Source organism: Neolamprologus multifasciatus, chromosome 3, assembly GCF_963576455.1.
Source record: "Neolamprologus multifasciatus chromosome 3, fNeoMul1.2, whole genome shotgun sequence".
Taxonomy (NCBI): domain Eukaryota; kingdom Metazoa; phylum Chordata; class Actinopteri; order Cichliformes; family Cichlidae; genus Neolamprologus; species Neolamprologus multifasciatus.
Window position 1 is genome coordinate 17,889,025 of NC_140441.1, and position 23,972 is coordinate 17,912,996.

At 41.9% G+C, this 23,972-nt stretch overlaps 2 protein-coding genes across 2 annotated transcripts in view; both read right to left on the minus strand.

Moving 5' to 3' along the window:
• Positions 1–701, minus strand: part of LOC146521812 (glucosidase 2 subunit beta-like) — a 164,808-nt gene extending 164,107 nt beyond the window's left edge. Inside the window, exon 1 of the mRNA XM_085141262.1 lies at positions 256–701. Within this exon, the coding sequence (XP_084997388.1) occupies positions 256–337 (82 nt within the window). The 5' untranslated portion in view covers positions 338–701. The remainder of the gene's footprint in view (positions 1–255) is intronic.
• A 476-nt stretch (positions 702–1,177) lies between these two features.
• On the minus strand, positions 1,178–2,757 carry LOC146521814 (doublesex- and mab-3-related transcription factor A1-like). The gene is made up of 2 exons (XM_085141278.1): positions 2,115–2,757; positions 1,178–1,960 (listed from the first exon to the last, which is right to left on the minus strand). The coding sequence occupies exons 1-2, from the start codon at positions 2,590–2,592 to the stop codon at positions 1,203–1,205; spliced, it is 1,236 nt and encodes a 411-aa protein (XP_084997404.1). The 5' UTR covers positions 2,593–2,757; the 3' UTR covers positions 1,178–1,202.
• Between the last annotated feature and the right edge of the window lie 21,215 nt (positions 2,758–23,972).

Below are 23,972 nucleotides of genomic sequence, written 5' to 3' on the forward strand. Positions count from 1 at the left end.
TTGTGCATCAGTGTGAGCGCTTATAGTGTCTTAGCACGGATCCTCTGGGGAGGGTAAAACAGCAGGTTTGTGTTGTGTTGCTACTACACACTCATGTTGTGTACCATTATTATATTGTGTACTCTGTTATCGCAGCTTGTAACGTGCTGCCTGCGTCTGAAACCAGGAGCTGCCAAAGCTTCAGCACCATGTAGCTGTTTCTGTATATATTTGGCAGCTACCTAGCTGGAAGCTAAAAGGGAAGAATGGACTTACAGGACGAGGATATTCCTCTTACTTTCCGCGAGTCCACATAACCACACCAAAACACAGCAGCGACAATAATGTAGACACGCATGTCAGCGCCTCCTGCCTCATAAAATCCCGCTCAAGGCTGTTTCAAACACTGCACCGCCAGCATCTCAAACTGCCGTGTCCCGACTTCCTGAAACACGCGGTCTCGTGGCGCTTCTGAGGCTTTCTATTGGTTTCTAGTTTAAGGTTCGTGTGGTCGTCCACCGACCAATCGTAGGGGAGAACGGCAGCCGAGGCGAAAAAGAGGACGAATTTGATTTAGATTTACTGCACTTACGGCTTTATTTACATTTTAGAAATGGGAGTATAAAGTTGAAGCATTTTATTTAAGTGTGGCCTTTTTTTAGAGAGCCAGCAGACATCTTTTGTAGTCAGCTGGAGCTCCTTCACAAGCACAGACATCACCAAGGTCACTTCCACATATAACATATTTACGACTACTGCACTTAAATAAGCCTGAACTAAAATGTGTGGAACGAAACAGGAAAAAAAGATGGTAGATTTCCTTCCTCCCCTCCTAGTGTTTAAAAAAAAAAGAGAGAGAGAGAAATAAACAGAAGACTTATGGTGGGACAAAGTCCGGTTTTTGTTAGTTTTGAGCGCTACACATGCAGTTGCCCTTTTCTTTTTTTATCCGCTAAAAAACAAACGAACAAAAAACACATCGACAAAAGAGACTCACTTCATCATTTTATATATCTGCACGAAATGAATACAAAATGTGTAAAACGAGAAAAGATAACTCTATTCATAATAAACAATCTGCAAAATTTACATTAAGAAAAAAAGCATTAAGTCGTCAGATTTTAGTACACCATTGTGGTTCGAGGCACTTGAAAAGCGGTTATTTAAAAGCTACAGTTAACTTTTTTATTATTATTATTTATTTATTTCCATGTGTCCCTTTTTTATTTGGTCTCGCTGTTTAGCCGTGTGTACAGGCCTGCATTGCATAGAGACTCCTTGCTTTGGATGTAAGACAGGTCTCGGATCATGCCGGGGAGGGAATAAGAGTCCAAGGGTGGACGCAGTGGGAACACTGGCATCAGTCCTGATGTCATGTATGGAGACATGAAGCCTGCCATGCCGCCGTTAGCGGAGGGATAGGCCAGCCGCAGGGGGCTGACGCCCAGGCGAGGGCTGAGGCCGTACAGGCTGTCTCCCCCTGGGGATGCGGGTATGTGCAGCGGGGAGAAAGCAGACTTGGCTCCCAGAGCACCGAGCTCTCCGGGCAGTCCCACAGAAGCCCTGCGCGCGCTGTCAGCGTCAATTTTGTTCTCTTTGGAGTTCAACGCCAGCTCAATGGATTTGACAATGTCACCTTTGCACGTTCTCACCATAGACTCCAGAGTGTCCCGTTTCTGATGGGGGAAGATCTTAGCCATGATGTCGGTGGGGTCACGGTCCGGGCTCAGATGCTCATTGGGCTTCTCCGACTCGCTCCCTGACTCTGGATCCGAGGAGGGGAGTGACCTCTGCGGACTCTCTGTATGGTCTGAGCGGTGATCCATCGCAGGGGATTGACTTCCGCCGCTGTCCTTGCTGGGAGACAGCCCTTTCTTGTCACTTGGAGAGGGCAGCCGTGGAGAATGGGGTGCAAACAGGGGTCGGCCCATGAATCCGTTGTAAAAGTTGTATTTGCTTAATTTGTCCTCTGAAACTGTAACTACGGATGAAAGAAAAGGGACAACAGCTTTTAAATTAAACGCGCACGGGGTAATCAAAGTTCACCAAAGCTGCAGAGCAACCAAAAAGAAGAACATTGTTGTGTATTAAAATAGTTATGAAGACAAAGTATACAGTCTCACGTTTCAACTCACCGTCTTTGTGATTCTCACTCCCAAAAACATCGAAACAGGGAGCTGCCGGAGTACTGCTGGCAGATACGGGTAGCCCGGCGCTAATGGACGATCTCTGAGGGATCCCTGCTTCCCCTCCGATCCCAGTGCAGGGGTACAAGAGCCGAAGATCCCGGGCCTCGCTCTCTTCCTGAGCCTGCTGCCTCCTCAACGCCACCTGCGCGGCCATCACCCGCTGCCTCTCTGCAATCAGTGTGCACTTTGCGCACACGCAGTCTCTCCAGCGACAAAAGCGCTTGTGGCCTTTGAGCGCAGAGACCACGCCGTGGTTCCTGCACCTGGCACACTTCGGGGTTCGGGGATATCCCCTCTCCAGCGTGGGGTTGCAAGCCTGGAGGAAGAGAGGCGGAGGACGCAGAAGGGAAGGGGGTACCGGCAGGCTACCGAGCGGGCCGGAGGTATGATCGGTCAGACCAAGGGGTCGGATCCTGTTTTCCATCGCTCAGAGGAGAGGGTTAAAAAAAGTCTACTAGTCCTGCAAAACTGTTTACGGTGAAATCATTCAGGTGTTTTGGACTTCTCTGAGCGACTGGTGTCTCTGTAATGCGCCAGCACCCTGAACCTGCGCGCCTTAAGTGTCTCCTCGCCAGGTGGTTTGAGTTGAAATACAACACCTTTGTCACACCCCTTTCCGCTCAAACCTCTTAATGCCCTATCATGTTTATTTGCATCCAGGATGAATGGGCGGGGGTCTAATCTGCAACTGCATGCGGCCATAGAGTGAAAGGGCAAATAAAATTTAAAAAAAACTTGAAGCTTATCAAGACCAGATAAAAAAACCCTCTCTTTTAGGAAATAAAAACAAAACTGCGCTCTGTTTGAAATGACATGCAAATTCGCACAGACGTTGTAATAACAAAGTAGCAGGCACAGAAGGTGGATCGAACAAGGCCAGCGTGTTACAAAACAAGCATTATTAGAAAATAAGAAAGAAAAACATGTTGCCTCAGGCCAGCTTCCATTCGGTTGCCCTAATGTGTGATGAATATTCACTATTAGGATGTTTTTCCCCCCTTCAACACAACAATGGGCCTAATAGCCACAAAAGAAACAGGTAATTATCTGCTTGGTTGTTCTGTTGAACAAATTACTCTGACAAAAGACCCATCTGTCAACAAACACCCAGCGAGATTGGCGAATACCTAATCACACCTTGTCACATGTTTCATTCATTTCCCTGCATTCAAACAGGATCCGGTTACACGCACCAGATTGCTTTGCCGTTATGACAAGAGAAGCAACTTGAGCATAATGTGACAAGCGCAGTGTCAGTCACCAAGGGCAACGGCACAAGGAAAAAAAATATCTTTAGGCAGAAATTCGCAAATATGTGTGTGTGTGTGTGTGGGGGGGGGGGGGGGGGGTATCATAATGCGATCCCTATTATTCAGTTCAATACTCTATGAAATGAATCCAGTCATGTTATGTGTGTCCAAAACAAACATAAGGCTCGGGGGACCAGACTCGGCCGGCAAAAAGTCCAATCCGGCCCACTGGAAGGATTTAGAAAATGTGACAGGCACCGATTTGAAACCTTTTAACTGTGTTATCATAAATTTTACAGTTTCTCCTGACAAAGACTCAAGATTCAAAGTGTTTATTGTCATGTGTCACAAGAGAAAAGGCATTTCTCTGCGCAATGAAATTCTTTCTTTGCTGTTCACCCACAGATGCCGATTAATATATACACAATAGAAATAGAACGTATAAATACAAATAGTACAAATAAATGAAGACAGAAAAGGAGACAAAATATGGAGATTTGAAACAGAGATGTGTGCAGTAGAGCTATAGCTTAATATGTAAGATGACCTGATGTGCAAAAAAAAAAAAAATCATTATTACTGTTCAAAATGGGTCAGCTGTTCAAGAGTCTGGTAGTGGGGAAGGAGTTGTTGAGTCTGCATGTTCTGGATTTCACACTTCTGAACCTTCGTCTCGAGGGCAGAAGTGTGAACAGTCCGCATTGGGGGTGTAGGGTCTTTGAGGATGGAAGCAGCTCTCCTCTGGACTCTGCAATGGTAGATGCTCTGCAGAGAGGGCAGCGGAGTCCTGTTATCACTCTCTGCAGGCGTTTGCGGTCCATAGCAGTAGTGCTGCCGTACCATGCAGTCATGCAGCTGGTCAGTGTGCTCTTCACAATGCAGCTGTAGAACCTGCTGAGGATCTTGGCCGACATACCAAATTTCCTCAGCCTCCTCAGGAAATACAACCGCTGCTGAGCCTTCTTGACCAGCTGACAAAGACCTCCCCTGCAGTCATTCACTAAAGTCATGAAGTAATAGATGAACAATAAAATGGCATAAAAATTCCTGTTTTTTCACTACAATAGAATTTTTTTTATTACAAATTGTTCACAGTAAAATACATAATTAAAGTTGGTTATTTTCTGTGAAATCACAAAAAGATCTTCATGTAGAGAAAACTGAGATCCGCTGTTCCAACTTGTACTTTGTTTTCTTACACTGAGTTTAAACTACTTAACACTGACTTTACGTTGGTCCATGTGGGACGTATGTGGCCCGCGACTTTGACGTCCCTGCTCTAAACTACTGCTAAACTGCCTTTCTTCAAGGTGTGTCTCTTACTTTGTCCATACTTATCTGCGCAAACAGAGTGAAATGATAAATAAAATACCATCCGCTGATCGTCTTCAGACTTGCTCTGCCTGTAGTTTTGACTCCATCTGAATAATGCATGTGAATCAAAGAAGAAAAACCAACAATAACCTTGTGGATGGAAGCACTCGGGCCCCTGGCTTTTCATTTAAGATAAAGATTCCCTGACGCGCATCTTTGAGGCAGATCTACCACGACACTGGCATGGGAAATCGCAGACATAACTAACGGTGATTAATGTTAGTTATCACAAATGGAGACTCGTAGGTGTTTCAACTTGCTGATAAAACAAGATAACTGTTTTTGAAACTAAATTATCTGAGTTACTGGGACTTTCTTTTTTTCCCCCCATGTCTTCTTCACACGGTTTCCTCCTTTGTCGTTTCCCAAGTCATGGATCTTATCTGAACGCTATTTTGCTGTGCGGGGAGAAAAGCTATACACACACCTGCACGGCAGCCATGCTTGCGTAAAAGCTAAGTGCAGACATATTGTGCAAAGGCTCTGACTTGTATACAGGCTTTGTTTTGTAAACCGAATAAATAAAGCATCCAGATAATGATTTGTGCAGATGAGGCTTTGAGAAGCGAGTCTGCTATTTGCAGAAAGATGTTCCATTACTTATGGGCCTCGATAGATAAGGGCTGGTGTACGCTCACTCCAGCCGTGCAGGACAGGAAGGTAATCTGAAATGCATCCATCAACACAGTGAGTGTGCTTAAAGCATAAATAAATGCAGATGCTGTGTGGACGCACATGCAGTTTTTTCTTTGCTTGTTTTGGGTTTTATTTCTTTATCATTTCATCCACTGTGAAGTGGAATTTGATGTTTGGATTTGTGGCTGGCAAGTTTATCCAGACACATTAAGCTGCTCCCACCTGGCCGCTTCTTTTCCCTTCTTCTTCTTCTTCTTCTTCTTCTTCTTCTTCTCTTTTTTCGTTCTTTCACTGCACAGACCACTTAGGTGGTTTATACGGACCACTTACAGCTTTTTCATGGATGGAGGCTGGAAGCGGCGCTGCATCATGCCTGTGTAAATGCACGTCACTATATCTTGAGCTTTTTGTAGGGCTCTGTTCCAGTCCTATTTTGTAATTACCCAGAGGAGGAAATGGGGAGGGTTAGGGTTAGGGGTAAAAGCCTCCATAAACTGGATTATGGATAAAAGCTGTAGTGTTATATTTACTCATTTACTGCCTCTTCTGTTTGTCTGCGGATCACAGGATTACGAGGCTAAGCCAGGCTGGTTATTTAAAGTGCCTTTAAACCACATCATCTAAAAGAACGAGTTTCTTTTTTTCCCCCTCCTCCAAGTAGTTTAAATCATAATCTTACACACAAGAAACTTGAATACACCGCTGTTATCTCTGCCTTGTTTAAAAAAATTTTTTTAGTCTAGTTTCACATTTGTATGGATCATCTGGCTTTATTTGGAAATTTTCAACCTCATCACCAACACAGAACGGAGAGATCGGCAGGGATAAGTCCCGTTAGAGTAGATATGGGTAGACAGTGTCTTAACTGTGTTCTTAACAGATCTGCTCCTGTCAGATATGGTGTTTCATCACAGCCATGTGCCTACCAGGACAGGCTTTATCAGTGCAGCTTCTTATCTGAAGCAAGGTGGCTGCTAATCTACTCCCAAATCTAGCAAAACCTGATTATGTCTCCCACTGTCAGAGAGATGTAGGGCGGGGGGGAGTGTGGGTAGAGAGGTAAGAGGGTAAAGCTCTGAGAAAGGGAAGTTCTGACTTAACAATAACATATATCCACAAAGATTCTACTTTGTATACTTGGATCGTTTCCACAGGTTGTGAGTCTTAATGCACAAAGGGAAGAAAATCAGGTCGTGTTACAGCTGCCAGCTATGAATCAGCATCACCAGAGAGATCATGACGCGGCCCAAGTTTCCGTGAATTCGGCTTTAAGACAGCGGCATTGTTACTGAACGCACGGCACTCGAGTTACAACAAATTCCCCTCTCCTTCAGGAGAAGAAAGGTCTCGACCTTCACGTGTTTGTTTTCTCATGTGTCACTTCACACCCTTGTTGCCGAAGTGGCGCACAGCAGCCTCCACTTCACTCCACTTTGGGTCGAACGGTTGCCGGTGATGTTCAGACTGCTTGAACTTGTTGTGTGTCGCATTCTCAAAATGAAAGTTCCCCTTTTTTGTGTGAACATAGCTTTCTCTTCACTTTAGCCTTATATGCCACTGACACTTTTTTGTATTAAAGCCCCATGGAAGTAAAAAAATAAATAAATAAAAAGAAGAAAAAACGAAGGGAAAAAACACTTATTTGTGTGACGCGTGTGGCCTCGGCGGAGTTCAACTGGCAACTTTGCTTTTAGTGGAGCTTTCAAGACTGTTGCCTCTGTTTTTATTTTTGTGCCAGGGGATGTTGACTGTTGCTGTGCTGTTGGACTTGGTGTCTGTGTTTACAACGCCTGGGGCATAAGTTACGCCTTTGCCAGCGCCGCATCCTACGGAAACATTCTGACACAAGTCTCTCTGGAGATCAGACTAATAGCTCACTTCAAGGTGCAAAAAGAAAAATCACACTGAAATATGTTTGGAGAGCTGCTGCAAAATAAATCTTATATCGCTCTGTAAAATCACTCATGGTTTCATATTAAAAGTAAAATATTACATATGATTGCAGGTATTTAGCCTATTTAAAAAAATAAAATAAATGAAGCCTCCATCCTGAAATGTGAACCTGCCAGCAGGGGGCGACTCAACTGGTTGTAAGTACAGAGTTCGACTGTACAGAAGTCTATGAGAAAATGATCCTACCTCTCACTTTATTTTTTACTTCAGTAAACATTGTCCTAATAAGTTTATGGTCTCAATCACTTGTTCCCAATCTTCTTTAATACTGCTTGTTGCTTGTTTTGTAAATTTTGGTCATATTTCATGTAAAACAGATGATAACCCAGTGCATGTTTTAGGGTGCGGCTTTTCTGTGACTGTAAAGTGGCTACCTTATGAGCATCTGATGTCATAAGTAGGGTCGAGTACCTTTCGCTTTTAAAAGAGTACTGATACAGGTACCGATACCTGGAAATTGATAGCGGTACCCAACAATATCTATTTTTTTGGGTACTTTATTTGACCTGTAACAATAGCTGCAAAGTAATTCTCAAAAAACTGTCAAATGAATGAAACCTGATATTGTCATTACTGGTGTCATCAGTCAGACAAAGCCTCTGTATCAGTGCTGTTATGGAAAGAGGAAACAGGAAGTAAATGAGTATTTTTTCTTGGGGTTTTTTCCTGTTGTTGTTGTTTTGAAAGTCTCACCTTTTCTACCTGTTATCACATCTCCTTCTCTCCCTCACTCCCTCGGGAATATCTGAGTTGATATCAGTTGATATCGTGTAAAAAAACAACACGAGCGTATACTTGTGTAACTCCAGCTGCACAGTGCATGCCCGGCTGAAGTGGCACAAAAGCGCAGAATGTGCCAGCAGTTGTTCCAGCTACACAGTCGTTCACAAGGGCACCAACAGCGGGTGAAAATAACTTTATTAATCTATTGCAAATGAGGACCTAGTACCTACCATTACCTACCATTTCCATTAGTACCTACTTGGATCACCACTGCTCGACTCGGATTGACTGGTTTTCCATTACAAACGAGTACCACTTAATGTGCGTGGTTGTTGTTATAGCAATGCAGGCGAGTCCCGTGACGTAATTAGTATGCAACATGAAAGCTACAACAAAGGTGGACGTCAAGGCAACGATATACCTGCTGCTCGGTCTGTGGCTTTTTGTCAGACCCAGGACCACGGTGTTGTTTTTTGTAGCAATCTCTCTGTTTGCTGGGTTTCAAAAATGGTGGTTTTGATTTTTGTGAACGAGACGCTCTCGTGACTCATCGAGTGACCAACAGCCAATTGGTGGCATGCAGTCTGACGAAGTCACATTTTACTAAAAAGTACCTGGTACCAGGCACTCTGGCCTAATGGAAAACCTTGAAAACTGTGGTAAACCGAGTAGGTACTAATGGAAAACGGGTGTGAGACTAGGGTTGACTTCACCTGAGGGTTGGGTACTGAGCTCTAGTCTTAGTCCTAGGGTTGTTATTATTGGTTACTTTCTCAGACCCTGCCCATAGGTTTTAAGCGACTAAGGAGCTTTTGAAAGACTTTACAACTCAAATCTTCCAGTTCGAAGTTTTCAGAAACTCAGTTTCTGTGTTTACATGTGGACAAGAAAAATGCAGATTTCGTCTCGCAACATCAACGGTGTGTGCCTTTAACTCCTTTTTGACATCACACAGTGCACCCTGTTGCGGTTTGTAGGCTTCCAGTTGGACAACATTTTCTTTGAGCTTGGGGTCATGTCACAATCAGTAGTTTTGACATGCTCTTGACAGCGACTGATATCATTTTTTTGTCCTTTTATGACAGATGGATAGATAGAGATAATTTTTTTCTATGCGTTTGCACCTTTCGTCCACACGTAAACTGTGTTTTTGGTCACTGAAAACTGAGATTTTTAAAAACTCAGCCAGGGTGAATATTTTTGAAAACTCCGTTTTTGCATTTACGTGTGGACGAGAAAAATGGAGAAAACGCAGAAAACGCAGCGTCAAAGGTGTGCGCATTTTTTGACGTCACACTGTGCGCCACGTTATTGTTTTGGTGAAATGAATTTCTATAATACTATTACTATTAATTGTACTCTCTGCAGTGTTTAAATGCTTACATATACACACAGTTACTGTCCTTCCACACATACGACTCGGTTCTGCTTCTATGCCCCATTCCTTGTTTACTATTTCCCACTGAGGCTTCTAGACTTCTGATTGGCCAACATTTCTGCACGGTTAGGAATATATCGCCACCTGTTGCTTTGGCATGTTCCTAGCAGCGTTTTTCTTCATTTCTGCCTTTATGTGTGGACGGAATTATTTTTTAAAATGAAAACGGAAAATCTCCGTTTTCAAAAATACCCGGGTACGTGTGGACGTAGCCTTGGTCAGAACTACTACTTAATTGTTCAGAATTAGGTTGTAGTAAAGCAATATAAAGAGTTAAATGTTCAATTCTTCTAGGAAATACCTTTTATTCTGGATTTTTTCCCCCTCTCTACCAAAAACTATTCAATTTAATTCAATTTTCTTTATATATTACAATCTATAGGGCCTACAATAATACAGAGAAAAACCACAACAATCAGACAACCCCCTGTGAGCAAGCACTTGGCGACAGTGGGAAGAAAAAACTCCCTTTTAACAGGAAGAAGCCTCCATTAGAACCAGGCTCGGGAAGGGAGAGCCATCTGCCATGTTAAGCAAAAAGGCAATGTTGAAGTAGAGAGGGTTTCTGTCTCCTGACTCTAAACTGGGAGCTGGTTTCACAAAAGAGAGGCCTACATGGACTCCAAATTACCATCAGGGTGTACACTATCAGGAGGGGCTATGCGCTTACCTGCTGCTCTCTGGCAGGTAGCTCCATGTCCTCCTGGGTTTTAAATGCACCTTAGAACACACATGCATCAACACTACATATGAGCGGGCGGAGGGAGGTTTGGAGTCTTCTCACCCCCCCCGTTCTCTGCGACCTGCTCGAGCGGGGGGGGGGGGGGGGGCTAGTTGGGGCTAGTTGGCCGTCCGACTGGAGTCTGGAATGTGGGGCCTCCCTGCTGCTGCGGAGTCGGGGCGGTCTACATCTCCCCACCCCAGGGAAGAGAGTAACACCACCTGGGTCTGGGTGCAGTTTCCCCCTCCAGGGGCAAGGGTACCTAGACCCGGGGCTTAGAGTACGCTTGGGGAGTGTGATTGTGTGTACAGTGTCTCTCTATGTCTGTCTCCACGTTGGGTGAGTGTTGAGAAATTGCATATGAGAGCATGAGGGTGGGAATGGATGTTTGTATCTGTGTGTGACTGTATGTCTGTGTCTATATGTCAGGTTGGGTATCAGATGCCACCTCTCTGGGGACATCTCAGGCCCTCCAAGGTTTGGAGGCCTATCTCCCCCCACCACTTCCCCTACCAGTGGCAGACGCCCTCAGACATCGGTGCGTTGGTGGTTCTTTGTGTCCGGGGATGGGCGTCCAGGTACACACCGACTCACTCCTTGGTGGCTGCTTATTGGGGCCTGGAGCCTGGGGCTCGCTCGGGCCACTTCGGGGGTGAGGTGCCCTCGGCCTCTCGGCCTGGGGCTCGGTCACTCTGGCACAGCTGGCTGAGCTCCCGGGCACATCACTGCAACCCCCCCTGGCTTCTGCTCCGCGGCTGCTGAGTGACCCCTCATCTGGGACTCTCCTCAGCTCTTTCTGGGACAGTGGCACGGCTGCCCCTCTGTTGGTCTTCCTTGGTCTCTTGTGTTCTGAGGGCCTCTGGATGTCTGGAGTCTTGATCTCCTCCATACCTGCTTCATGCCCTGGAGGACGGGGCTGTGGCTCCCCACACCCTCTAGCAGATCATTACATGAAGGAACCTTTTAAAAACAAGCACGCTCATGCTCACAGGTGTACACACGGGTGCTCACACACACAAACGACACCCTTTTTGGCTCCTACCTTAAAGCAGACTGTGCACTGTCGATCTTACGTGCTGCACAATAATGTTTAACATTTAGTATTTACTGTTATATTCCCATATATCATCGTGATGTTGTTTATTATGTTGCTCTTTTTTTTTCTTCTGCTTGTTTTCTTTTTTTTTTCTCAACAGGTGATCCAGGGAAAGAAAAAGAGAAAAAATAAGGACACAAAGACAAAGGTGATGAAGCAGATTTTCATTGTCTTTTCTCTCAATCTCTTTTCTCCTTTTTCTTTCCCTCTCCTTCTGTTAACATTCTTCTGTACTTTTCTTCTTGTTTTTCTTTCCCGTCCCCAAGTCCAGTCTGGCCTGATTACAATAACTTAGAATAAAAATAACTAATAAAGATCAAATAAACTATGACAATCAAGTGGACCAGTATAGCAAAAGGCCCACTTGGGAAAGTAAATCTGTTGGGCATTTTTCTTGGCCTTCAGACAATAATTCTGATTGCTACAGTGCCAGACAGGACACAAAAAAAGCAAAACAAAAAAACAACAACAAAAAAAACAAAACAAAAGAGAGGCCTGAAAGCTGAAGGTGCTGTCTCCTATTTTACTTTTAAATTACCCCGGGAACCACAAAGAATTTGTTGTGATTTGGTGCTATATAAATAAAACTGAGTTAAATTTAGAAAGTAAGCCTCCAGTCTGAGAGCAAAGTACTGAGGTCAAAAACTAGGATTCCAGCTAAATGTACAGCGAATAATAACTGCACCCTGGTAACAACAATACTATTATGGATAGTAATTATTATAATTACTAAGTATTATTAGTAATAATACTAATAATATTAATTTTATATTAATTTGATATTAATTTTATATTAATTTCCCTTTTTATTTTAATTTTCACACTGCTTACAGTTGCTAAGCTAACCTAACCAGTACCAAGCAAACCTCACTGTTTTACATTTAGAAACAATTATTTCAGCCTTTATTGCAGTGAGCTGAAATATTCCACTGCTGCTTTTTTCACAGAGGAAAAAGAAAATCTATGAAATGTCATACGATACCTGTGTTGCACCTCAAAAATCATGCAACCCAGATCAGAGTTTCTGTTCTGTAAAGATAACCGGAATCTGATTTCACATATACGCAGCGAGGAGAAGCATCCATATTATACTTGTATACACACCTGTGCATTTGAATACATGGAACAATAGATTTTCTTTTCACTTCCATGCCTATCAGAGTTTACATGCTGTTATCTCCTACCATCTTCTAGTCCCCTATTCAATATTCCTCCATTTGCTCCTTGTCTCCTCCTCTCTCACACCTTTATTGGTGGTCTGAGCCTGGTAGGTATCTATCAGGGCCCCTCACTTAGCCCAGCAATGCTTCAGTGCCAATGAACAATAGTGGGCCAAAGACAGTCAAGTTTGCTCATGGGTGTGAGTGTGTGTTAGTGTGTGTTTGAAACGGGGTGGGTGGGTTGTGTGTGAACCCCCTGGCTATGTTTTAAATCATGCATATTACATCTGCATCAACACGTTTGCATAAGGAAATGCAGGTTCACTTTTCCATGCTGGTTCACTCCAAATGCTTGTATATACATTTTATAGTGTTATTGTTCTGCGTGTGTGTGTGTGTGGTAGTAGTAGTGGGGTGTTGGGGAACATTAGTACCTTGAAAGGTTCGGGTCATCTGCCAGTGAATGCAGCTTAAGCAGGTTAGGATTGAACCCAGACAGCTCCTTGTTCTAGTGTGCTTACTCTGGCTACACTCTCTGTTTGTTTCCTGTCAATGGCACTTCTTTACTCAGTGATACACTTGCAAGGAGTGCTCAGCAGCTCAACAATGCATAACTCAGTGGCAGATGAGGAAAAACCCTTTCAGAGGGATTTGAAGAATCGGGTTTCTGCAAATGCTTTTTTATTTTTAAAAAAAGTGAAATTTGATAGAATGTTAAAGAAAAAAGTATCAACAAGAACATGAGTGCACAAGTAACTCACTATTAGTGCTTCATGATTATGAAGACTTTATAAGTTCTGTGCACGAAGTTGACTCTAGAGTTCTGTATGTATATACAGTAGCTCTCATTCAAGCAGGGCAGAAGAGTTGCAATAGTTTGTCTTGTCCCTGAACTGTAAAGGAATTCCAGCCTGCGCGCCTCCGAATCAGACCTCCAAAGCGTTGTTTGCTGCGCCTCGAGTGAAAGGATCTCTCGTCGTCCTAATGGAAAAGGATTCTGGGTAATTTCTGTTTGTCGAAGGGATTTGCTTCCAGCTGTGAGGGCCTTCACATGCCTTCGCTATCAGATTAGGGAGCTGTAAACATCCTCTGTGTAAACAAAAGCTGTTATTCGTCCTTAGAAATTAAAAATTGATGACTGACAAGAAATTTAATGATATGTAAAGGTGTGAAAAACTAGCGCAAGGAAACTGGTGTTAGACAAACAAATGTTTGAATCTTTTTGATTGAGTTCATACAAATAAACATGCCACAAGGAAATTTTGACTTTTCAATCATAAAAAAAACATTTACCCGACCACTCTTCCAAGCAAAAATCCTTCCTTTGCAAAATGTACTCTTCCCATTTGGTCCAATGCTTCAGTGGGATTCAGATATGACCTTTGGGTCAGTCATTCCCCTTGTTGGTGTTACTAGTTTGATAAGGATTCACTTCTCCAATTAAGCACAATTCATAATAGTTCCACCACCATGCCTTGTAGCTTGAGTGTCTTCTAATGATGAATGCTGTAATGAATGAATCTTGTTACTGCAATCTCATGGATCCTGAAACATGTCCACTTTGCAATAAGCATATTAAAAGTGCAGGGGAGCGTTGAGGACACAACGACAAACAAGGAAAAAGGAGGTGAAGCAGAAAGAAGGTGATTGTGCTATCAGATGAACGTCGAGCACGGGGAGAGACATCAGTGCTGTACATCTCTGCCAGGGTGCTATGGGAAAATATTCTGGGCTTTCAGAAACAGACAATAACAGATTAGAAATTGTTAAACATTGTCTCTGATAGCAACCGGCATCTGTAAAAAGATCAGATGGGAGCTGCTACTCAAAATAGAGGAAAGATGAAACCACAAGAGAAGAAGCTTCTAGATGTTAGTTCATGGGGATGATAGCTGTCCAGCGTGCTTTGTTACATATTTCCTGTACATGCATTAAAAAACAATTCGATATCCAATCATCTGAAAAACCATAGTGAACAGGACAATTGGTAAAATAAATTAAACATTACATGTGGTTTAAACCTCATTGAAAAGATTTTGAAATACCAACCTAGCCTGCATTGCCTTCTTTACACCCAGCATGCTCAAGCTGTTAGAGTTTCACATGAACTCTATCCATTTCTCACAAAGGAAACCACTGAGACATGATAAATCTGTTACAGATGAACAAAAAGATCACAATGCCTTATTTTATCTCATCGCGTTAGTTGGCAGAAAATCAAACGGTGGTGCAGAGAAGCACGTATGCAAACATACACTGTCTTAAACTTTTCACATGTGACTAATCTAAACAAGTTGGTGGAAGTCTCCATGGAGACACTGGAAGAGATCTTTGCTGATCGTAGAAGAAACGTTAAATTAAGTCGCCCCAACTTTAAATGGCTGTTGTCTGGATGGATCTCTGATTTGATTTCATCGTGATATTTATGTGAAAGCTGGAGCCTCTAAACTGATGTCACCTACAGCTGCACCACGGTTCACCACAAGTCTACAGATGAAAGTCAATATAAGCTGAAGGAATGACATATTTTTAAGATAGTCCTGTCCTGGCTGCCTTGACAAGAAGACAAGAAGCTAACTAAGTAATTATGTGGGGATATTCCTTAATCATAAAAAAATGAATTCAATTATTATAATTTCTATATATGCAGCATTGAATAAAGATATAAGAAGTCTCATGTTTCTCATGCTTCTTTGTCCAAATGACCATATTTGGACTTTAGCTGCTACTGAGAATAAAACTATGTCCACACTAGCCCGGGTAGATTTGAAAACGGCGTTTTCATCTGAAAACGCTCCGCGTCCACACTAGCATTTTCAGTCGTTTTCACAGAGTTTTGCGTCCACAAAAAGCTTACCCCCCAGTACTGCGCATGCGTGAAACGCAAGAAGATTCAACCTGCCTCATTTCTGTCTGCCGCTTATTTACTTTCCAGCTCTTTGAAACGTTGCGACAAAATATTGAGGAAAAGCACAGAGTTTTTTAAATGGACTAACAATGAGGTGGAGTTGTTGCTGTGAGAGAAAGTACAAATTTGCAAAAGTGAGTGAGAATTAAAGAATTTGAAGAAAATCTATCTGAAGCATGTACAGACTGATATTAATCTTTAATAGGGCTGTCAAGATTCAGAGCAAACAAAACAGCTGCTGTATAATGCCCTCCGCTATCTTAGTTTAATTGGTCACATGACTGCATCATATGACTAACATGTGTCAGCGTTTTAGAAAGTCTGCCTTTTCGCTGTCCACACTGAGACCGCATTTTCAAATGTATGCGTTTTCGAGAGCGTTTTGAAAACGCAGCGTTTTCCATGAGCGAAAACGCCGTTTCAGTGTGGACGGGAGGCCAAAGCGGAGAGAAAACGAAAACGCGTTAGTGTAGACGTAGCCTAAGAAAGTGAAGAGTGTTTTTGTTGTTTTTTCTGGGAAATTAACGATTTTAACCGCAGACTCACAGAGTTAGGCTTACTGTAAGTAGGGCAAGCAAAAGACTTTAATGTGTCACACTTCACATGCTTCCATGATTGCCAAATGAGTGCCTGCTATTTATTTCAGCTGCTGTTGCACTCTGATAAATGATCACTTTTATTTGTTTACAGTAGGAAATCTTCAGTACTGGGCCAAGCTTGTCCAATATCACTATCAGGTCGTTAAGTTTGACGTCACTAGCCGTGTCTGGGCCTAAACTCCGCTGCAGGTCCATATATCAAACGATCACTATGTCATTACTGAGAGTTGAAAAACTGTCTAAAGTCTTTCATCTTTAATAAAATGAACAGCGTTCTGCTCTACCAGGTGTAACAATTGAGTTTAACATCCAGGCATCCATGAAAACGGAATTTATGACGGAGTTAGAAGTTAGCAGGAAGTTAGCTCGCTAGCTTCTATCTAAATACAATATAGCATGTCCTGACTGCAGGGTTTTGGAAACAAATTAAAACGTACAGCTCTGTTATCACTTCCAACATAAATGAAGACAGAAAACTAAACAGCAGTGACGTTTGTAGGGTTACTGAAGTTTGGCTAGCTGGTATATAATGATGTGCTACATGACCGCTAGCGACACAGCTATGTTAGCATAATATAAACAAGCTAACTTTTTTTCCACTCGATAAAAGTTAACGTGAGTGTTCTCGGTGGTCAGGAACAAATGTAATCGCATGGCAGGATGCTGTAAAAGGACCAAACTTCAGCCAGGAGAACAACTGAGATAATCCATCCACAATACGAGGTTAGTCATTCATATACTGCTGCATGGGCTGGGCTGTAGTTACATCCTGAGGTTTTAAAAACTGAGCTTAAATAAATGATTAGCGGTAATAAAAGCTGAGGTAGGTCAACAGTGATCTCTGAGTGTTTTAGGAGCTTTTTGAGATTAAATAGAAGAAAATACAAAACATTAAACATGTTAACAACACAAAAGCCATATTAAACGCAGACTACTTTAGGCCCGGAAGTAGGATTCGTCACGTCATCACTTAACGACCAGATAGAGGAATTATTTACTGGTGTTTTACATAAATGATAGGCAAAGTGAAGACCCTTCTTTGAGGTAAGACTGTTTCCATCACATTTAGTATATTTGGCATTAAATCATAGCGACGTGCATGTACACGGACTAGCACCTGTTTATGGTTCAAAGCCACTGGGAACCACAGCGAGTCAGGTACAGAGGCAGAGGCACAGATAACAATGTGCACTGGAGTCTATTCATAACTATAGACTGCAAAATGCTGGCTGCATGCAGATGAAACTCTGATAAAGGAAAAATACAAAATATAGCGCTGACCACAGGTGTGAACAAAGCACTATTTTCAAAAACACTTGGGGGACTGCACTGATGTTAGGGGGGGGAACGTTTTGAAGATCCTACCCCTTCTCATCTACAAACCTGAAGATAAATGGAATCTTTTATCAGTTTAGATGTTGTATAATTGTACAACTGGAGTTCCAACATCAATGCGGGCTTCAGAGTCTAAGAAAAGCAACCATAAGTTCACAGGCTTAAGGGAATTTATCTGATCATGACACACAGCTTATCGTTGTGATCGTTCGCATTTTAGTAAAGTTCTTCCTCGTGGAGCTTCGGGAGGTGTGAGAAAGTCCTCTAACTTATTTGAAGTTGTGAAACTGTTTGCAAAGCTTTTGGTAGATTGCAAAGAGTGTTAAATGAATCGTGTGCTTAATTAAAACTCGGCTGTGTTAGATAGAAATGTAGAATCAATGAGGAGCGCGGACACTAATGTGTTTTCATTGTTGGTCTGCAGTCGGTGAGAAACTTTAGTGTCTAACAGGAAGGATTAGGCAACAAGGTATTTAGCAGTCAGTGTTTCCTTTCAGACGAGCCTCTGGTATGTATCAGTGCTTTGTGTTCCAATAAGGGAAGCAGTTGGTTTTATCTTGTGGGAAACACAAATGTACTTTGTTGTTGATGTGAAAGTTAAGGATGACTTGACAGATTGGGGTGTTTTGATTGAATTAAAACAGAATGTGCAGTGTTTAAAGTGAAACAACGACGCACTATTAGTCATGCATTAAAAAACAAAACCTGTAAATACTGAAACAACGCCGTGACCCAGAGAACCCAGGCTGATTGTTAACAGGCGTCTCTTAGTTTACCCAGAATACTTAGTTTTTTTTTACAGATGACAGAGAAAGCTGAAAAACAAAACAGCTCCAGTGTTCACATCTAGATAGTTTTCTTCATTAGTATTCATTTAGAAATTAAAATTAAATAACCTTTTTTTAATCGTTCTATATTTTTTATATAGAACGATTTTTTTATAGTAAATTTTATAAAAATGTTATAATTAAAAAAACGTATATTAAAAAAAACATAGTGACTCATTAAACGTCCCTTTAATATAGAAACTGCAAGCAGCAGTGTGATCCATGTTGTGAGTGTTGATCTGCTTTAGTATAGTGGGTACCAATCTATTAAAATATGCTTGGATCGTCTATTTTCCTGCATTAACAAGAAACAATGGATTATTATTATTATCAGCTTTTCTTAAAATGCAAGCCAGTTGGCTAGTCCTCCTCTGCAGTCTTCTGCCAAAATGTTACAAACACAGATTAATAAATATAAACAAAAATAAATGAGTCAAGACAGAAAACAGCCAAACACAAATAGTAATGCAGCCACAGATAAGCTGAAACCAAACAGGACTGCAACAAAATCTGATTTTCGGCTCATGTACAAAATGACATTAGAAAACAAAAAAAATAACAACTTCATCGACTGATTTCAATCAGTCGATGAAGTTGTTATTTTCAGTCTTTGTTTTTGTTGCTGTTTCATTGGTTCAGTTCAAGTATCTGCAACTATAAGTATACGAAAATAACAATGAAACAATTATTTACATTATTATTAACGCGTAGTATTAACACAATATTTATCAAAAGCAGGATTACTGCATTGTTAATGCTGTTATGCAAGTAATGCTAGCACTTACTTACATGTTACTTAACTGCGATTAAGTATGAAAGTTACTGTGACAAGGAAAGATTTTACTTTAGCCTTTATTTTAACTAGTATCTGGTTTCTGTAGACCAGAAAAAAAGTGTAGCAAAAATGTGGACACAATCCAGGAGACTATCAAGCGTCCTCCAAAGTGCATGCGGCAGAGCTCTCCAGCTGACTATAAACACTCTCCCGAGGAAACAGGTTGGTATACCTGTCACCGAGACATCTCGTTGTCGCTTCCTTAACGCGAGGTCACGGCACGGTCACGCGCGCTGGCGTTCGGAGGAACTTTTAATTTTGCGATCAGGGTTTAGAGCGAGGACGCGAAAACAACCTGCTGGTAAGAACAAGGGGGAAAGGATACAAAAGACAGCTTAACAGGCTGCTGATGTCACCCCAGCACCACCAGAGCGTCCCACTGAAGCTAAAGCACCTCTGTTGTGTTGCTTTTGTCTGTTTTTTGTCAGGCCTGTGCCCCTTCCTATAATAATGAGCTCTTTGGCACGAGATTAACTTAACTAAGTAGTATTTCCTGACTTAAGTGACTACATGAAATTGAGGGTAAAATCCACCCAATGACAGAAAAGCTGACAAAGAAACAATAAAAAAACACAAACTCTGCTTTCAAGCTTTGTTTTGGAAGTTTCTACCACACCTCACCGTCTTCCTGAGCAGATGGAGTTTATTCAAAACTGTAAGTGATAAAATCACCAAATGCCAACCTATCTAACAATACTAGACACAACTGTTGTAATTATCTTTTAGCCTGTTAGACTGACAAGCTAAAGCTTATTTACTGTTCTACCTCTGAATAGCAGGATTTAGTTTTCACCTTACAATTTGACAAATTTCTCTCAAGACCTGGCTTTGATCCTATCAGGCAGGCAGGGGGTACAGGAGCCCCCAAAGGGATGACTGCCCCCTGATGGGAGAATTGTTTTTACCCCAGCTGTGATTTGCTTGTACTGCAACATCTAATCCCAAATACTATTTTGCTAAAATCAGACCGTAGACTTTGTGTGATTAAGGCCAGCCTGGTTCCCTACAGCAAGACAGGCGCTTTTCACCCCCCAGTGAGGGAAACAAGCCAAGCCTGCCCCCACACAACAAAACAACACCCCATTCAACAGCAGCGTGACATTTCCTCAACCAGCAAATGAGATGAAAGCTTTAAACCATGAAAATAGTGGTTTGAAAGGCTTCTGAAGCCCAGCTACCCTGCTAGCACAGAATAAAGATGGGCAGTCCACATGCAACAAAGGCCAAACACAACAGGGAAAAACATCAAGGTGGGATTTTCGTCGAGGGAGGGAGACGCCAATTTGTGCCCACAGAGAAAAATGCAGGTGAATTTTCAGGTAAATACCACATAGCTGGTAAGCGCTACAGTTGTCTCTAACTCCTGAATGCAGAGTGTGATACTATTCACAACAGTGAGCTGAGTGCACTCTCACCTATTACACCGTTTGCAGTGCTTTGGTCCCACTTTCAGCAACTTTTTCAGTGGTTTAAAGTAAAATCTGCTCCACACTGCTGCTTGTGTTTCCTAATAAAGTAAAATTACGTTTTGTTCCTACATAAATTTTGTACAGCTCAACGTTGATAGCTGATACTATCGAATTAGATATTTATACACGGATATGCAAGTATACATATACAAATATCTAACCAGGCAATGACATAGCAGCAACTCAGTGTATTTAGGCATGTAGACACAGTAAAGATGACCTGCCATCTTTACTGTTTCTTCAAACAGAAATTTCAGTTATTTTTGTTGCTTTTTACTGGTTTTATTAGGCAGATACAGTGAAGACTGACAGGAAAACACATGCGGTACTCAAACCGGGGCCGGCCGCTCTCAGCCATGCAACATATGGGTGCCTGCTCATCCAACTGAGCTAAACTGGCCCCGCAAAAGAAAAGTGACTTTAAACGTGGCATGGCTTTTGGGGTCAGACAGACGTGTCTGAGTATTTCAGAAACTGCTAAACTGCTGGGATTGTCCTGCACAACCATTCCCAGGGTTAACAGATGATCAGAAAACAGAGAAAAAAATCCAGTGAGCAGCTGTTCTCTGGGTCAAGATGCCTTGCTCATGCCGGAGGTCAGAGGAGAACGGCCAGGCTGATTTCAGCTGATAGAAATGCAACATCAACAGGAGATTTATGCTTCTGTGTTAACTCTGTGGTGAAGGTACGCCGTAACTACAAAACCCTCTGAAACCCTATTACGTTACCTTGCACATAACCTGACGTGCACCTCCCTGGAACTATAAGTTTTGTGTCTCTTAAACACAGACCAGTATTGGGGTTGATTTCACTGGACTCATACAGATCTCAGTCCAATAAAGCAGCTCTGGGATGTGGTGGAACTGGAGATTTGCATCATGGATGTGTAGCCGGCAAATGTTCTGAAGGCAAAAGGAAGATAACCCAACAAGTATCTGTCTAATTTAACAAGGTGAATAAAGTACATATTATAAGATTTTATAAAGTGTGTTTCACAACTACTAAAAATCATTAAACCAATGCTAAATAATCGTCCTTGCCAAGATCTTCTGTCAAACCAGATTGTTTAACAATTTCTAGGTTGTTGCAGAGCTTTTGTTCTCAGGTGGATTTACCTGACTGTGAAATCTAATCGCTCCTTAGTCCACGTGAAACTTTAAATGACGAGCTTCTGTTAATAAGGCAATAAAGACATTTCCCAAACAAGGATTGTTTGAGTAAACGGGGCTCCTTTTTTGTACATGAATATAGGAAGACGACATCCTAAAAATACCAAACAACAAACAGTGAAATGACACTTTAATATAAATATATAGTTTGCGAACCAAGTCACTACTGAAAAATATGCTAAAAGACAGTAATTATTGTAAAAATACACAATGCTAGCAAATCTGTAGAGGTTAATAGTGCCAAAAAAAAAGTAGGCAGCGCAGAAAATAGATTGCACTTAATCCTATACTGGAAGGAATTCAAACGTGATCTCACAGTGAAATTCCAGAGACTTACAGAAGGAGTTAAGTGCCTCGGGTAATCAGATTTTGCCATGCACATGAATGCTTATTAATGGGCTGCAGTGAAGTGTGGGAGTCAAACTGCAGTACATTCCCCAAATTTAGCAGTGTATAGGAGTGTCAATACAGGCATGTGATAACAACAGTAAAACAATGCTAATCTCAATTAGACATCCACATTAGTTTAATCATGGTCAGATTTTCCAGCACAAACTGCATAACGGCGTGGAATTGTTTTGTTTAGGCCTTGGAAAATGTAAGCATCTATGTACTGAGGGGTCCTTGACCATCTTTGACTAAATTCTGCTCAACACAGATGAACAATAATTGCCATTCATGTCAGTATGTGCAATGTCAGGAAGTGTATGTATGCAATGTGAGTTTCTAAATGACACATGCTCGAGAGATTTTCAATCTCATGAATAATCCACAGCTCAGAGGAATTGTAAAGCAGAGTCATCGACAATGAGAAGTTGTGTGTGTGCGTATTTGTGGAGGGTATCTTACCATTTCTGGGTAAAGAAATGTGAAATTACACCACAGCACAATAAGAATAATAGGCAAGTTATTCACTACTACTTTCCTTTCTTGCCCTGCATATCTGAGCAACAATTGACTTATGTCAGTTTGCCAGCTATTGTGAGAGGATCTGGAAACGTGAGAACGGTTGTTCCACTTTTTTTAATCCCCGGGCATGTTTTAATTTACATTCTCAACTCCCAGCATGCCTGTATTCCTTCCACTTGGCTGTGTTCTTTGGTCAGCCCTCTGTGCCTAAGTGACCGTATATTGGTTCGGGCACCCATTCAGGGCTCTATTTTCTAGGTGATTGACTCTGAAAAACTAACGTTGTAATCCCCAAGTGTTTCCTCTGTGTTTGAGGAAGGTTCACAGTTGTATGTGTGTCATGCTGTGCATTTAAAGTGGTGGGAGGAGCAGGGTTTAAACAGGTGGAGAGATACCGCTGAAGCAGGATTGACCAGATCTGCCAAAAGTGAAAACTGAGCTAGCCTTCTGTCAGTCAAACCAAGGCTACATAGTTCCCCTAAAGGATCTACAGATTCTTTAATTATATGATTATTGCTGAGAAACTCTCTCTCGCTCCAGGATACCCAAATAAAATAGTTCCCTAAAAATAATTTCAATCATTTCAGTTCAAAGTCTTATTTAGTGAGAAAGCTGAATAGACTACACACAACACTATTCTGCATGAAACAAATAAACCTATAAGAATAAACAAGACATACACATTAACAACTATCTTCAAACCATTTTAGAAATTGGTATGCATGCAACCATATAGACATACTACAAATAATATGTCTTAGATACCACGGTATACAAAGTCTTCGTCTCTTTGAATCATACTGAAAGAGTCATTTAAAGGCTATTGCTCATGATTTAATCTGTTCCATCTGTCACTATTTCACATCTTCAAGATCTGAATCATCAGCTTGTCATGTCAGGCCTGAGTAGGTTTATCTTTTTGTCAATATTGGATGCAACAAAAAGGAAATGGGTTTTTAAAAATCACATAAATGAATCTACAACTTCAGATTTAAAATAACAACTAATGGTCCCTGAACAAAGCTTTACATTCGTTTCATGAAATCTCTCTCCTTAATGAGATTCGCTCTGCTCGTCTTCTTGGAATAAACGAGCAATGCCATGAGCAATAGCAGCGGTTCCATCATGCTTCGGTGCGATTGGTTGCAGATAAGGACCACCACCCACATTAACACGCTAGTAATTATTTGGATTTCTGCAAGCAGGTGGTGATGGAAGTAGGGGAGTCCGTGATCAGACTCCAGAGTACCTCGAGATAATCATCAGGGACACACCTACACCAGTCTGTACAACACTCATCAGGAACCACCATGTCTTTCCTCAACCATGCAATTATACACTATGTGGAGCTGGCGAAATAGTGTACTCTGCTCTGGGTTGTGACTTACACCAGCATAGGAAA

Coding starts and splice junctions, on each gene's coding strand:
- LOC146521814 (XM_085141278.1), bottom strand. CDS start 2,592: ATGGAAAACAGGATCCGACCCCTTGGTCTGACCGATCATACCTCCGGC. Junction 1,961..2,114: donor GAGTGAGAATCACAAAGACG/GTGAGTTGAAAC, acceptor TTTCATCCGTAG/TTACAGTTTCAGAGGACAAA.